Source organism: Erythrolamprus reginae, chromosome Z (assembly GCF_031021105.1).
Source record: "Erythrolamprus reginae isolate rEryReg1 chromosome Z, rEryReg1.hap1, whole genome shotgun sequence".
Lineage (NCBI taxonomy): Eukaryota > Metazoa > Chordata > Lepidosauria > Squamata > Dipsadidae > Erythrolamprus > Erythrolamprus reginae.
This window is the reverse complement of record NC_091963.1, coordinates 96,894,182-96,911,099: the sequence shown is the minus strand read 5'-3', so window position 1 is coordinate 96,911,099 and position 16,918 is coordinate 96,894,182. Positions and strand designations below refer to the sequence as shown.

Sequence of the window (16,918 nt, the reverse complement as noted above, 5' to 3'; positions counted from 1 at the left end):
ATTACTTTCAAGCTGTGCTCTGCAAGATAAATGCATTAAATGTACAAAAGTGTACTTGTGCTAAATGTTTCATAAATAATTTTTCTTTTTTACAATAACATTTTATATTTGGCACAGTATCTGTATTTGGAAAGTTACATTAATACCTAACATCTGAGATTAATCTGGATAACTGAGGTGTTTTCCCCCTTTTGAATCATAGCAAATTGCATACAGCACTAAAGAATGCACTGTGTGATCAGACACTACAACAGTATTCCAAAGCTCAATGTTTTGTTTTGCTTGATAAACACTGAAAATAAAGTCTTAAACTTTTCTTTTCTAAAAGAAATGGCTGTTCTGTTCAGTAATATTATTTTATTTATTTATTGAATTTACATTGCCTATTTGCCCATGGCGACTCAAGGCAGCTTACAGAATAAAAACATTTAAACAATAAAAACTAAATAAAATTTATGCTTAATTGTATGGTTTTGTAGTTTTCTATTTCTTGTAAATATTTTATATCCTCAATACTTTGTGTTGTCATTGAAAGGCTTCTTAAGAGCTCTCAAAGATACTAAATAACATTTAAAAAATCAGAGTGGCATTATGATTAGTTTCAAACCATAGAAAATTAAATTCAAGTTTCTCATCAGTTGAACTTCAGTTGGTGACCTATCAATTATTCTCTCACTCAAAACTAACCCCCATTTTTGAGATAATTATCAAAGTATATCCTTCTGAGCTGTAAATAATTAATAATTGAGAAAATAGTGAGATTAGCGTGTGTTATTTTTTTCAGATAAGAGAGCAGTAAGTTAAATTTACCCCAATATTTACTTAACAAATGCATGTGTTGTCTTTAATATTTATAATTTAAAAAAAATAACAGTGAAAGCATTACTCTCCAAGAGTACTTGTTTAAATTGCACATACTTAGTCAGAAACAGGAAAATGGCTCAAAATTATTAGTTTGAGTGAGCAATCACAAATCACTATCCAAAAAAAAAATGTCTGAGTAAAGTTGCAATTATTATTTAAAAGCAGGATTTAAAGACATTCATTATTACTAAACCATTCAGATGTGCAACATTTGGATTGTGATGCTTGAGATCATGGTAAATCATATAAACTATATTAATCAGTTTGTGCAAATAAAACACACAATATATTTAATCTGTTATTGTGCAGAAGTAATTTAATAAAAGTGTGAGATAAGTTTGTCAATTATTTAATACTCACAATACAAGGACAGATCTGGTTCACAAGTCAAAGGTTTATGGAAAAAAATGCATTTGCAAAAAAGCCCCCCCCCCCCCATGTGTGTTCCCAAGTTGGATCAAGCACAAGGAGAGCAAAGACACATATTACAAGCCATACCTTTATACTTTCTACACATCACACGCCACGCCTAATGACCCCACCCCAATCTCCCTTTATTCTGCTAAATCATTTTCTGTTATTTTATATTCTAAAGCAGTAAGGGCAAACCTTTTTTGTCTCAGGTTCCAAAGGGATGTGCTTGTGTTTGATAGCATGTGTGCGCGTGCTGATACCTATAATGCAATGCCTTCCCCCCCCCCGCACATTCACATAACCCCCACGCTGCCCCCTCTGCTCCCGCATGTGCACAGGCCTCACTGAATTCTCAGGACTTCCGATAGGCCTGTTGTGCTGTTTTTTGCTCTCCCAAGGATTCAGGAAAGCCTTCTGAAGCCTGGGGATGGCGAAAAATGGATCAATGGGCCAACTGGAAATTCAGAAATGAAACAGAAGTGGAGCAGTTCTACTACTTACCTTCAGTTAGTTGCAACCAGACCTCACACATCTTGGTCAATTTCTTCTGCAGCTGGCAAGGCTTTCTTGAAGGCCTTTGTAGCTGATAACAGAGGTCTGGATCAATCTAGAGTTCTGTTATCGGCTGTGGAGGCCTTCAGGAAAGCCTTGTCAGCTGCAGAAGAAATGGACCGAGGTATGGGAGGCCTGATTACAACTGTCCAAAGCTGAAGTAGTTCCTGAAGACCTCTGACAGTGAAATGGCAGCTGGGGGTGATGCAAACAAATGAACTTCCAGTTGGCCCTTTGGGCCATTTTTGCTATCCCTAGGCTCCAGGAGACTTTCCTGAAGCCTCGAAAGAGTGAAAACAGCTGAAAACAAGGCCATAAGTCAGCTTGCCAGTGCATGCATGTGCGTTGGAGCTGACATAGGGCCTCACATGCTCTCAGATATGGCTCCATATTCTAACTGTGGCACGCGTGCCATAGGTTCACCATCACTGTTCTAAAGGGTCAGCATGACAATTCTTTCCATAATCACAACCACCTTGTTCTTATCTTACTGCATTATAGCCTGACATGAGTGTTCCAGTGGCCTGGCCTTGGATGTGTTCCAGGAGGAATTATCTCAAATCATTCTTATGTGTTTTACTAAATACACCTTGAGTTAGTTAGAAAAGAGCATTATAGATTATGTTACATGGTTGCTGAAAATCGGATAAAATGATTAATTGGGGTTGACAATTCACAAATGAAAATTTGTACGATCATGATATTTCTGATAGGGATCGTTGACATACCATGTTCTTCTTTTCCAGAAGGAAGTAGTCATTTTATCAAGCATATTACTTTGTGTTTTGTTGCAGAATACATGTTCCCGCAAGCGCCTCATCCGGTTAGCACTTTTTTTCCACACTTTTTTCTTATAGCCAGCCTAACAACCAAAGAAAAGATTTAAATCTCAAAAAACATATTCCTATATGTAAAACACAAATCGTTAAGCCATCTATAAAGGAAGGCATATTCTTCATTTTGATCAATTTGTATTTATTTATACACAGAGACTTATGCACATAAGAAAATCCTGTATTTGAAGAAAACATTCTTACCTTTCTCCTTAGCCAGAGGCCACAGTGTAATCGGAGAAATCTCTTAATCACTGGTTTCACAGTTTTTCTTTTTCCTTTTCGCAAGCTGTAACTGATGACTGTCCTTACTTGCTGATGAAGGATATTCTGAAGCAGAGGTGCCACTCTAATATTTATATTAAATCAAGAAAATATAGAAACATAGAAGATAGAAAGACAGAAAATTGATGGCAGAAAAAGACCTCATGGTCCATCTAGTCTGCCCTTATACTATTTCCTGTATTTTATCTTAAGACGGATATATGTTTATCCCATGATGCTTAAATTCAGTTACTGTGGATTTACCAACCACGTCTGCTGGAACTTTGTTCCAAGCATCTACTACTCTTTCAGTAAAATATTTTCTCACGTTGCTTCTGATCTTTCTCTCAATTAACCTCAGATTGTAAAATCAATCCATTACTTATGTAATCCAAAATTTAATTCTTGCCCGAGTAGCACAGAAAAGTGTACATCAACAATTCCATCAGCTCTTCAAAACACTGCCATCTATTGTCAAATGTCTTTATAAAATTATTTTTGTCATACAGATGATACTGAAAAATAATCTAGTTTTTCATAATTCCAGAAAAAAAGCAATCCCCTCATATTTGCATTTCATTTTTATTTCAGAATTATGTTTGGTTTTACCAATCTTGACAGTAATTATTCATAATGGAATCTTCTTTATGATCGAACCTGACTGCACACCTCAAATTCTGCAGTACTGTACTTCCTGACAAATGGAGTCAACAACTTTTAGAAATAGAGCTTTCTTGTAGGCCTTCCATCACTATAATGGACTACTATGCCTAAAGATTATTATGCTCTATAGCAGGAGGGTCATATTTGTGGTGTCACATGACATATCAGGACATTCCCCCCCCCCCTCACTAAACCGGACAGGGGCAGCATGCAATGCAACTGGCCCACAGATCACGAATTTGACACCCCTGCTCTCTGGGAGTCCTGATATAGAATATTGTGGTGGGTTTTTTCTTTTGTTTTTTGTGATCAAGAACTTTTTTCATTAAAGTGTATTGTTTCAAACATTATAGTCATATTTTATGCAATTGTGGTTTATGGAATAAGCCAAAATTGGCTGGATTTTCTAAACCTATAAACTAAAACCAAACAAAAAACATTATAAGAAGGCATTATTATAAATCTACTCATTTGAAATTAAGAGACATTTTGTGGCTAAATCATAGATAAATCATTATCTCCTAGTAATATCTTACAAACTGGATTGTGAAAATGATGAAAATAAAAAAGATGTTAGAATATGTAGTATTGCAAACTCTGACACTACAAAAGTGTTTCAGCAGGTCTCCACCCTCTCAGCTTCCCAGAAATCTGGCACTGGGAAAGCAATGATTAAGCCTAGGGGATGTACAGTTGGATGGAAGTTGCTGGATTAGGTGCTACATGTTTCCCTTTTGCCTGTGTTTTTAGTATTGCAGTTAGTTGTCCAGACTTCTCACAAGATGAGAAAACATATACATTTTTTAAAATAAAGAAAAAATCATAAAGGAAGAAACTAAATCTATATTTATGAAATGTCAACTCTGTTAAACAACTTACCTATTTGTTATAGACAAGGAATGTCCAGATGAATTACTGTCTAAAGATAAAATAGGTTTTTTGATAGAACCTGTGAATATCTGCCTCTGAGAAATATGAAATGAAGATAGTCGATAAATTGGAGTTACAGTGCATGAGCCACTGTAGACTGAAGGGACCAAAGAGCCAAAAGATCGTAAAACTCCTACCAAAAAAACAAAAGCAAAAGCAAAACAGAACATGAGCAATATAGTAAAAGAACTCAGCACAAGTTGCAGAAACTTCTGGTTATCATTCATAACGACTGTCCATTTAGGAATTATGAGTTGAAATGAAAAAATTATTCTCTCTCAATTAAGAATCGGAATGGGATTCAGAAGCAGACATTTTTAATGACAATGGAGCAGATCTGAAGAAAGAGTGAATTGTCAAGAGGCAACAATTAGATATATAGTAATAATAATGCACATTCAGTCTTCAGAACAGGGTTTGTTTGTTTTTTATTTAAAAAACCAAGTCTGGGAAGTTATTTCCTGTTAAACAGCCATATTAAGCAATTAGACATTTCAAAATTCATGGATAGCAAGGCCACGCATGGAAGAAAGAAAACCTATAGTATTATCAAGCTGATTCACATCATAATTCAAAATATAGTTTTGATTTTATCAGAATAAATACCATTTGGAACTACCCAATAACACTGAGCCAAACATTTGGGCTGTTTTAACAGCAATTTTTTTTCTAATGTTTTCTATAGCTACAATCCGTTTATGTTTTCACATCATATTAAAGCAATTATTTTCTTAATTCTGACTGGGTTCAACTGCCCTGAGCAAAACCAAACAAATTATATCCTAGAAGGTTGTGTGAAGCCATTTGTGAGTTTATACTTCATTTCGATATAATTGCTTCTTTATACATACTTTATTCCTCACCTGCTTTGGCATATTAATTGTTGTGAGTAGGCTAGATACGAAGACTTAGACCGTAGGCACGCTGGTGCACTTATGCACGCCCCTTTTCTTTTCTGTTTTCAAGATTGTGTCTTATGCCAAAACATTTGAGATGTGTGGAGCAGCAGTGCTAATAATTTTGGAAGCTGAACGCCCCAGGTCATACAGGGGCCATCATTCTCCTCTATACAGTATCCCAGGTAGTGCCTTCCCTGCTCTCAACTATTCAGTTACACAGATTTAGAGGCATCTATAACGAGCTCAAATGTTCCCCAGTAGTAAGCGATATTTTTTTTGGTTCCAGTACTCGTCCTGAACCATCAAGCCCCAAAAATTTCCCTTCGGATTATCGCCTCATTCACTGACCTGAAAATCGCCGCACCGCAGCGAGCGCCGCCATCTTCCTTCCCTTCTCTCCGTCTGCCTCGCTACGGCAACTGTAGGGAGTCAATACTAAACAAAAGCGAAAGTGAATTTACGCAACACTTTGCTGCTTTTCATCCATTGCTTGTAAAAAATCAAGAGGGTATTTTTTGTCACATTACTGTATATTGTAAAATAATGACAAATGTAACAACGTGTATGATGTGTAAACTGCCGAAGACTAAGAAATCATATGATTGTAGACTCGCTGCCTTTTTAGGAAACACAAGGGGCATGCATAAGTGCACCATTGTGCCTCACGTTCCCTGTCCTACTGTCTTCTTTTATCATTACTTACTATTTATGTTATGCTTATACAAACTACAATCCTATACTTGTTCGCCTAAATAAAGAAATCAAATAAATAATAAATAAAATAAACAAGGTTTTCTTTAGCGTATATACTGTATTTGTCTGCCAATTCTCAAAGCAACTTAAAATTATCTTATAATTTCATTAAATACAAAAACTCATACAGAACTTCGGTCCATCTATTTAATTTGGTCCATAAAAAACTATCTTTAAAAATGTTTTTTTAATTAATAAAATTTTATTTTTATTTACATATATAGACAAATATACAAAGACATTACAAACACATAAAGTTAAAAAACAATAGGAAGCGGGCAAGTGCGAGACAGATCTGTATAGTGATATTAACTAGATACATTCTCAGTAGCCTATTGTAGATAACTTAGTAAGATATATTTAACATATATTGCTAACTATTGATAGTAGTTGAATTATAAAAAGAAAGCAAGATAACAGGATAGTTTTAATTATTATAAATATCTTAATCTCTTTTATACAATTTACTTTAACACCAGGTAAATTTCTTTTACATATTAATGATTAAAAAAATTTTTTGGTGAATTTTATCTTTTTTTCAAGCCAACGATAAAATATATCCCAGCAATTATAGAATAAAGATTCATCATTGTTCCTTAATTCCAATATTAATTTTACCATTTCTGCACAATGTATAATTTTTTCCAATATTTGCTTTTCCTGTGGTATTCCTTCGCTTTTCCACATTTGTGCAAAAGCAATTCTGGCTACTGTTGTAATATGAATTACCAGATTTGTTTGATTTTTATTGAGATCTTGTAGTAGAATTCCTAGGAGAAAACACTCTGGGGTTTTGTCTAAATTGACGTCTAATATTTCGTGAAGCCAATTCCCTATTTTTTTCCAGTAGATTTGAGACTTTTTGCATTCCCACCATAGGTGGTAATACGTTCTGTGCTCTTTTTTGCATTTCCAGCAATTAGAGGATTGGTTTTTGTCTATCTTAGCTAGTTTAACAGGGGTGATGTGCCATCTGTAAAATGTTTTAACCAAATTTTCCTTGTAGGATGTAGCAAGGGTCAATTTGAAATTCCTACTCCACAGTAGTTGCCATTCCTCGGGTGTTATCTCATGTTTAAAATTAAAGTTCCATTTTTCTATGTTTGCTTTTATTTTTGTCATGTCTAATTTGTTAGTTAGCAAGCAACCATAAATTTTTTTAAATTAGTTTTTCTTGAGGCCCTAATAGTATTTTATCTAGTTGTTTTTCTTTTTCAATATCTTGCGTATTTTTATCTTTGATATATCTAGACTGGATCTGAAAGTATTCCTACCACTCTACTTTCATGTCTTCGGCTTCTAACTCGATTCTTGTTTTAATCTCTCCATTTGCCTTTATCATATCATTGTATCTAATTATTTTACTTCTTTTGCTCAAATTTGGATGTACAAAAGCATCTAGAGGCGCATACCATGTCGGAATCCCTTTATAAAATTGTTCTCTAATATTTAACCAGGTAGTTAAGAGAGATATTCTAATAAGATGGTTAGTAAAATATTTATGTATTTTAGCTTTTTGTTCCCACAAATAAAAAAACCATCCTGATTGGAGGTCATGACCTTCTAAATTGAGTAATCTGATGTTAGCCAATTGTATGCTTAACAGTAGTAACTGTGAAAGGGATCTTGGAGTCCTACTGGACAACTATTTAAATATGGCCCAGCAGTGAGCAGCAGTTGCCAAAAAAGCCAACACAATTCTAGGCTGCATTAACAGAGGGATAGAGTTGAGATCATGTGAAGTGTTAATAGCACTTTACAATGCCTTGGTAAGGCCACATTTGGAATACTGCATTCAGTTTTGGTCACCATGACATAAAAAGGGCTCTAGAAAGGGTGCAGAAAACAGCAACAAAGATGACAGGGGGACTGGAAACAAAAACATATGAAGAACGGTTGCAGGAATTGGGCATGTCTAGTTTAATGAAAAGGAGGACTAGGGGAGACATGATGGCAGTGTTCCAATATTTCATGGATTGCCACAAAAAAAGGAGTCAAACTATTCTCCAAAGCACCAGAGGGTGGAACAAGAAGCACTGGTGGAAATTAATCAAGGAAAGAAGCAATTTAGAACTAAGGAGAAATTCCCTGACAGTTAGAACAATTACCGTAATCAGCAGAAGAGCTTGCCTCCAGAAGTGTTTAAGATTTTGGATACCCATTTGTCTGAAGTGATGTAGGATTTCCAGCTTAAGCAGGGGGTTGGACTAGAAGACCTCCAAAGTCCCTCCCAGCTCTGTCATTCTATTTCATTCCGTTCCATTCCATTCTACAGTATTCTTCTATTCTGTTCTATGATGTGCTATGTCATTGTTTCTATTATTATTTTCTACCCTGCTTTTAATATTTTTACAATAATAGTGAACAAGGCAGTGAACATATCCAAGCACATTTTGCTCCTATTTTCCCCACAACAACTTTGTGAGGAGGATTGGGCTGTGAGACAATGATTGGCACAAGGTTAACCAGCTGACTTTCATGGCTAAAAGTGGACTGGAACTCTCCCTCTTTCTGGTCTAGTCTGGTACCTTACCCATTAGATTAGATCAGTGTTTCTCAACCTTGGCCGCTGGTAGATGTGTGGACTTCAACTCCCAGAATTCCCCAGCCAGCAGAGCTAGATCAAACTAGCTTTCATTTAGTGAGTTCTTATGCCCTGCCATCTACTCTACAACACAAAGTTCTTAATCCAGATCAGCCTTAATATATATGCCGAATGCTGATATTTCAGGATAAAATATTATTTGATCCTGAAATATCAGCATTTGGTATATGCATTAATGTCGTTCTCATATTCCTTTTTCAAATAAGCAAATTTATGCAGAGTGCAGAAAAGAATAAGGAATAGGAAAGCAAAGGAAGTATAAGGAAAGGAGTGAACCACTCATAAATATAGTTTACATCAAGTAATTCACTATACTTCCCCATGCTTTTCTAGCCTAACAAATTATTGGGATTATTGAATGACGGAAGCATTTATAGCTAGGAATCAGCTATGCTGGAAAAAGAAATCCAAGAGACAATATACTGTTCACCAAGCAAGCAAGCAGGCAGGCAGGCAAGCAAGCAAGCAAACAAGCAAATAGGAAAATCACAAACTTCAGATAACAAACATATTCTTATTTATATTCTTTTTATGAAGAATTAAAAATCACAGGATAGTGGAAATGATAGCAGCGCTGTATCAACAAATATGGAACATGAGTAAATGACTAAAGGAAGATTTGTTATCCAAGTGCCACCTGATACTGCTTTTTAAAAAATATACTACATGAAATGAAAAGGGGAGGAAAAAAGCAACAGCATTTTATAGAGTCCAGACAACATAAATTGAACAAAATATGTTCCTATCTGAATGTCTTTTACTAGAGGTCATACATACATACAATAATTCATTTTAATTGTTTCGTTCTTTTTTATAACTTCCATGAAGTTGAAAATTATGCTGTGGTTCTGGCATGTTTAGAATAAACATTATTCCAATACAACATTGTTGCACATTTTATTTTTTGCTTCCCTCCTTTACCAACAGCACACTTTGCAAGGCTATTGATATCGACGGGCCATACTTTAATTAGAACAATTTAAACACGAAAATTTTAGAATGATTTATTTATATAATTGAAAAAAAGAGTAACACACGAAATATTTTTCCAGACAAAAATAAATAAATAAAATAATAAGCAAGGCGCCAAAGCCATTCTCCGAGCCTAAGGCTTATAAGCGAGTCATTCTGCGCTGCTTAGTACGCATGGCTGATGACGTTTCATATTCCAATTGACCGCCATGACAGCCTCTGTATGATAGAGCGAGGCATATTTGCATAATCGCCGTGAAGTCTGTTTTGATTGGTAAACCCAAGCTCCTCCCTTCGTCGTTAACGTGCCCTGGGCACTTGTCTCTGCGGGGGCAGGCAGGCGGTGGCCCGCGTCGCTTTTTTTTTTTTTTTAACAGCTTGGGTCGGTCCTCGGCATCATCATGTTGCGGGTCTGTCAGCGCGTGGCCACCACAGCGGCTCAGGTAAGCCACGCGAGAGAGAGCTGTTGCCTCCGGCGCTGCTCCGGATCCCAGTTGCAGCCTTTTTTTTTTTTTGTCACGGGCACCCGCTTCTCGGAACGAATTGGCAGGAGAAACGGAAGAGGCCTCTTGATTCCAGCGCGGCTTAACCGCAGCCCTGAGGGAAAACTTAGGGACTACTCGGTGGCCTCCCCGTTGCAGGAGATCGGGCGATCGGGGAAATGTGGGATGCGGCTCGTTTGCGTGGCGTGCGCTTAAATGAAGGCTGCGTTTCCCATCAGGCAGTGCGGGCTGGCGCCCCTTTTTCCAAGGGAGGCGGCTCTGACATTCCTTGCTGCCTCGGCTGGCGGTTACTACTACTTCTGTGACAGGCTTAATAAGAAAGATGAGAGCCTCAAGGGGCGACCGGACACGATTACTCCCGTTGCCTGCTAGGTGGTGGTGGGCAAGGGCCTCTGGGGTTGGCAGGCTCTTTAGGTCACCTCTAATTCGGAGCACGGCCTGTAACTTCTGGAAGTTCTTGGTATTTCAAGGACTTCCTCCATTGTATTGTCATGTGTTGCCGTGAGAGGCAGCTGAACAACGTCCAGCCATCCAGGCTGCTCAGTCTTTGGGAGCATAGCCTTTGTGACAACATAGAAAGACACGACCTTACTTGAAAAGCAATTTCTTCAATATTGCTCTCAGTAATTTGCTTTTCAGGAATGAAAGAATGTGTAATCTGGAGGGTCTGTTCCTTCATGAAAATGTATGAAACAGATAAGAGTTGATTTTGTGTAAACTCATACTTCTGAAGAAACCATTCAATTTAGCATATTCCACAACTTACTTCCAGTACTAAACACATCCAATGCGTTTAGTTTATTCTAATATTCCATTAAGTGTAGTTGCAAAGTAAGCATGTTATTACTATTTTTCATTCTTTTAAAATTTTTAGAATATCTTACAATTGTACCTTTGGAGCACAGAAACATGCAAGCCACTTTAGCCTCCTAGAATAGCCCCATAGCAAGAGAGACTGCAAATAAGGCATTTGAATCTAAAGTGCTTAGAAATAATAGGAGTCAGTAGAAACATCAGACATTTTGTGCAAAGATCAATGGCACAATGAAAGATACATTTTTTTGTCAGTGGTGATAGAACAGAAGAGGTTAATATAAATAAAGGAATTTTCCAAGGAGATTCACTTTTGTTTGTCAATGCACTGATTCCTCTGTAAACAATACAGACTACAGGCCATGGGTAGCATCAATGATTGGAAGCTATTATGGAAAAACACTATCTGAAATACTATCCAATACTGTCCATTCCCATAACTAGGACATTGTAATGGAGTTTAAACTGAACTAATGTGCCATGCTTATCAAATGAAGAAACAGTGAAAACTAAGGAATCAATATGCACTATGAAAATACCATCAAGAGTCTGAATAAAGATAGTCATTATAAATACCTGTGTCCTTAAAAGTTGACAGTGTCAAGCACATTAAAGTCAAGAAAAAGATTAAAAGTGAATACATCAAGAAAGTGAAGATCTTAAAGTCAAAACTCAAAAGGCTTAGTGGAGGAAACACCATCAAGGCAATCATGATCTGGGCAATTCCAGTCATTAAATACACTTCTATAATAGTGGGCTGGACTCAAGAAGCACCAGTGGAGCACCATTGGCATTGATAAAAATTTACCTTCAATTAATTGTAAAAAGCCTGTTCACTGTTCTGTGGTGCTGAAATAAAGGTTTATGTTTGCTGTTCACTTCTGAGTCTGCCTCCGTTTCTATCAGCAGGACTCACCAATTAAATAATAACCATATTAAAGATTGGAAAAACATGAGATGAATGAAATCAATTTGAATTGAGTCATTATTCATAACATTGTTTTTGTTTTTTTTAGAATTGTCTTTGTAGTAGAAGTTCACTTCGTTCTTCACGGCTGTCTCGTGGATATGCCTCATCTAGTGAACCTGGGTATGTAGATTCATAAAAGGATTTTTTAAATTAATTGTCAATAGATATGATATAAGGCAAGGTTCGACAAACCCAGGCGCCTGGTCGCCAGTGGCGCCTAGAAAATGTTGTCTGGCGCCTAGAAGGGCGCTGCGGTGCCTCTGACCTCTCCGCTCCTGCCCGATGCCGCGGTTTCTGGCGCTCTCCTGCTGGGTCCCAAAGAAGGCAGGCAGGAAGGAGACCTCCATTCTTCGCGCCTTTTTCCCGCCTTCCTTCTTTGGGGCCCAGCAGGATAGTGCCAGAAACCGCGGCATCGAGCAGGAACCGGGAGGTCGGAGGCACCGGCACGGCAGCGCCCGCCCTGCTGAAGGTCGGAGGCACCGGCACGGCAAGTGTCCTTTGGTTGCCCGGCGGGAGGGCACTGGCGGTGGGAGCGAAGGATTTATACTCCTGGCGGTGGGAGCGGGGGGGGGGGCCGCGGCTGCAGCGGCACAGGCAGTCGCGGGGAGATGGCGGGGGGGGGGGGGCGGCTAAAGCGGCCCCGGGCACCGTTCCCTGTACGCTTTTCCAGGGGCGCGCAGGGAGCCGCGGCCACCCGCCCGCCTACCGGATTTCCCTCCGCGCGGCTGGGGAGGTGGATTCGCCGCCCCCGCCAGCCCGATCTCCCTCCAGTGGCTGGTGACGTAGTTCTACCGCCCTCGCCAGCCTGATCTCCCTCCGTGGGGGGGTGGGGGGCGACGAACCGACGACCGGGGGCTGTCCGTCCGTGTTGGGTGGTGCAGGGCAGGCACAGGCAGCCCCAGGGGAGAACAAGGGAGGGAGAGAAAGGAAAGAGAGAGTAAGGGAGGGAGAGAAAATTGAATGAAGGAGGGAGAGAAAGAAAGAGTAAGAAGCAGAAAGGATAGAGAAAAAGGAAGAGAAAGGGAGGGGGAGAAAGGAAAGAGGGAGGAAGGGGGGGGAGAGAAAATTGAATGAAGGAGGGAGAGAAAGAAAGAGTAAGAAGTAGAAAGGATAGAGAAAAAGGAAGAGAAAGGGAGGGAGAGAAAGGAAAGAGAGAGAAAGGGAGAGAAAGGGAGGGAGAGAAAATTGAATGAAGGAGGGAGAGAAAGAAAGAGTAAGAAGTAGAAAGGAAAGAGGGAGGAAGGGGGAGAGAAAGAAGATATGAAGGAGGGAGAAAAAGAAAGAGAGATAGGAAGGAAAGAGGGAGAGAAAGGAATGAGAGAGAAAGGGAGGGAGAGAAAGGGAATGAAAGAGGGAGAAGGGGTGAGAGATAGAAAGGATAGACAGAAAGGGAGAGAAAGGAAAGAGAGAAAGGGAGGGAGAGGAAGGAAAGAGATGAGAGAGGAAGGAGGAGACAGAGGGGGTGAAAGCGATGTCAGGTGGAGACTCGGCAAAAAACCAAGTTTGCTTAAAAAAAATTCTGGCTCCTAAATTTTTTGGCTGGCTCCTAGATTCTGAACAACTTTGTCGACCCCTGATATAAGGAGCCTTTCTGTAAATATACAATTGTTATGCTAGCCGGGAGATCTAGGGTATTTTTCTTGAAGGGGTAAGAGAAGGCAGCAGCTGTTCCAGGTAGCCATTTTGGCACCACACAAGTGTTTGGAGGCGGAAAATGCAACACATGGAACCCAATCTCTGAAAACAGGAAGAGTACCTGTGGAGGCCGAAGGGTAGGGGCTGTTGCGTGGGTGGGGCTACACTCAGAGTATAAGATGCACACAAATTTTCAGCCTCTTTTAGGAGGGGAAAATTTGGCCTAGCAACAGAGTAAGGCTTTCTAACATATTTCTAACACATATTTGATACTTTTCTTTCTGTTGTTTTTTTAAATACATATCTAAAAGGGGTTTTTCTTGTTTTAACAGTGTCTCTGCAGGAAAAATAATTGGTGCCAGTGTTTTGTTTGTTGGTGGAGGAATAGGTGGAACTATTTTATATGCAAATTATGATCCACGCTTCCGAGAAAATGTAGAGAAGACAATCCCCTATTCCAGTGATTTGTTTGAATTAGTTTTGGGTCCTTTTTCTTCTAATATGTCAACACCAAAGAAACCAGTAAGTGTCGTTGTGTCCCGTCCCCCCGAAGTAATATATGCTTTGTTTCCCCAATTTTAAATTGCACTTAGAATTTGCAATCTATTACACACACACACACACACACACACACACACATATACACACATATGTATATGTGTATGTGTATATATATATATACAGTGATCTCTCGGTTAGCGCGGGGGTTACGTTCCAAGACCTCCCGCGCTAACCGATTTCCGCGTTATACTGGATGCGGAATTAAAAACCACCATCTGCGCATGTGCGCCATTTTTTTTCATGGCCGCACATGCGCAGATGGTGGAGTTTGCGTGTGGGCGGTGGGGAAGACCAAGGGAAGGTTCCTTCAGCCGCCCAACAGCTGATCTGCTCCGCAGCGCGGAAGCAGCGAGGAGCCGAAGATGGGGTAAAGGCAAAGGGGAAACCCCATCTTCGGCTCCTCGCTGCTGCCGCGCTGCGGAGCGGATCAGGTGTTGGGAGGCTGAAGGAACCTTCCCTTGGTCTTCCCGCCGCCCAGGCAAAGCGCAAGATCGCTTGCCGCTTGCCGCTTTGCAGCTTGGAGCCTTGCTTCGCCTCCTTCGCTGCAATAGGCAAGCGGCAAGCGATCTTGAGAAAGAGAGAGAAAGGAGGGCGACTTGCCAGTCCACGCCCCCCTGGATGAACAGCCTCGCATGGCCCCAGCGCCGGGCTCCGCTGTTGCCTCCGCCCCCATTCGGCTCTGCAGCTGAGAGGCCTTCCCGGCAGAGCCCTCCCCAACAGCTCCCGCCGCCAGCGCAAAAAAGAAAAGAAAAAAAAAATCCCCAAAAGAGGCAGGCACAAAGCGGGGGCACAAGGGGAGCTGCCCGGCAGAGGTTGCTTTTTTTCTTCTCGTGGGCAAGTGGAGGGGGGGAGAGAGAAGGGAGGAAGAGAGTGTGAGAGAGGAAGAAAGAGAGAGAGAAATGATAGAAAAAAGGGGAGAAAAAAGAGAAATGAGAAAATGATTGAAGCATAGTGACAGGAAAGAAAGAGAAAGAGACAGAGAAGTGACTCTTGGTGATGACGTATGACGTCATCGGGTGGGAAAAACCGTGGTATAGCAAAAAAACCGTGGAGTATTTTTTAATTAATATTTTGTGAAAAACCGCGTTGTAGCGTTTCGCACTAATCGAGACCGTGCTAATCGAGGGATCACTGTATATGCAATTCAAGAAGCTTCTTCAGGATATGAGTACTTTTCTAGAATGTATAAGGATTATCTCAAAAAGATTATTTGAAGTTCTGGTTGAAGTTCTGTTACTGTTTTTAGTTTGTTAGCTTTTAGCTTTTCTAAACTTTAGGGTTCAGTTTTTATCCTTGAAAATAAAATTCATTCCTTGTGAACTTTATTTATTTCATAGCTAAGATGAAATTTATGATGACATGTCATGTTACTAAGTACTGAGAAAGCAAGAGAAATTTTCTTTTTCTCTCAGTGGGAATGAAGCATACATTTTAAAAATTAAAATTATAGCAAGAAAACTTACTAACTAATGGAATTAAATATTTTCCCCCACAGATACAGTCAGCGCCACTAAATATCTCTTCTGTAGCAGAAGTAAAACAAGCAGTTGTGAAATCTCCAAAGAGCAAAACGGATACTACTTCAATTACTACTGAAGAAAAAGAAGGTAAAAACAAACTGTTGCTTTAAAAATCCCACTATGCAGCGGTGTCCTATTTATGAAAGATTCAGTATTTGAAAGTAGCTGATATTTTAAACTAGCTCTAATATATTTTTCTTTTGAGAGTATTAACACCTGTGTGCCCTTTTATATTCAGTGCTTGCTATTGACATCTGTGATTGAAATCATTAAAATGTTAACAGATTATGTAACAAATATAACAATCACAAATGTTCAGAAAATTATTTATGAATGTATAATCAAAGAACAAATTAAAAGAAAAAATACCTAGAAATTGTTGAGATTAATTAAAAAAATTAAGAGAAGTAATATCTATTATATAATAGATTTAATTAAATAAGATAAAGTAATTATATGTATATAGAATGAATAAGAAAGTAAATAACATTTGGAATCTTTTTGGATCCCCAAATATCTAAGCTATGCATATAATTCTTACAGCAGCTGCCATAAAAGAAAATTTAGAAATATCAGTAGATATACCTGCTGATATAAAGTGTATAGTTTGGCACTCAAACTAGGAGTAATTCTTCTCATCAAGAAAGGGAGAATATATTGGAATCAGTTTCCAATATTGAAAGAAGAGAAAGTACAAGAGAAGATGATTTATTGATTTAACTATTTCTGAGTACATGCAGTTATGATCTCATAGGGAAATATTTTTAAACTGGCCTTCCGGATGTTTGTTAGCAGGTCATTAAATCTTGCTAATTTGAATACTTTTCAGCATGACAGAGAAAGCTTCTTAAATAATTAGTAAAACAAAAAGATTGAGATAAAATTCTTTAAGATAATTTGGAACATTAGAACTGCCATCTTGTTAATCAAGATCTAAAATATGTTGCTTTATTTTAGAAAAAGCTTTCTCCAAACTAGTTGTCATTGGTGATTAGGCTAGGAGACCATAATTGGCAATATAAATTTCCTATGGCTTTTTACTGGAAGAGTTAAATTTTTCTCAGAGAACAAGTAGAACTAGAGATCTGCTTTCAAAATTTAGTTGCAGTCAGTATCTCAGATGGAGGCCTCACATAAAAAACACTTGTTAGAAGCATCTCTAGTTTA

The 16,918-nt window shown here is 38.8% G+C and overlaps 2 protein-coding genes across 4 annotated transcripts in view; one reads left to right on the top strand and one right to left on the bottom strand.

Annotated features, from left to right (window-relative positions):
* IMMT (inner membrane mitochondrial protein) overlaps window positions 1-16,918 on the top strand; it is a 348,633-nt gene that overhangs the window by 304,842 nt on the left and 26,873 nt on the right. Inside the window, exons 1-4 of one of the 3 annotated variants that reach the window (XM_070726476.1) lie at window positions 10,023-10,192; window positions 12,082-12,155; window positions 14,003-14,192; window positions 15,727-15,838. In XM_070726476.1, the coding sequence (XP_070582577.1) occupies window positions 10,151-10,192; window positions 12,082-12,155; window positions 14,003-14,192; window positions 15,727-15,838 (418 nt within the window). In that variant the 5' untranslated portion in view covers window positions 10,023-10,150. Of the gene's footprint in view, window positions 1-10,022; window positions 10,193-12,081; window positions 12,156-14,002; window positions 14,193-15,726; window positions 15,839-16,918 lie in introns of those variants that run through there. The other 2 variants (XM_070726477.1, XM_070726478.1) reach the window with 2 other exon arrangements.
* MRPL35 (mitochondrial ribosomal protein L35) lies at window positions 1,163-5,848 on the bottom strand. The gene is made up of 4 exons (XM_070729163.1): window positions 5,768-5,848; window positions 4,470-4,653; window positions 2,868-3,012; window positions 1,163-2,692 (listed from the first exon to the last, which is right to left on the bottom strand). The coding sequence occupies exons 1-4, from the start codon at window positions 5,799-5,801 to the stop codon at window positions 2,504-2,506; spliced, it is 552 nt and encodes a 183-aa protein (XP_070585264.1). The 5' UTR covers window positions 5,802-5,848; the 3' UTR covers window positions 1,163-2,503.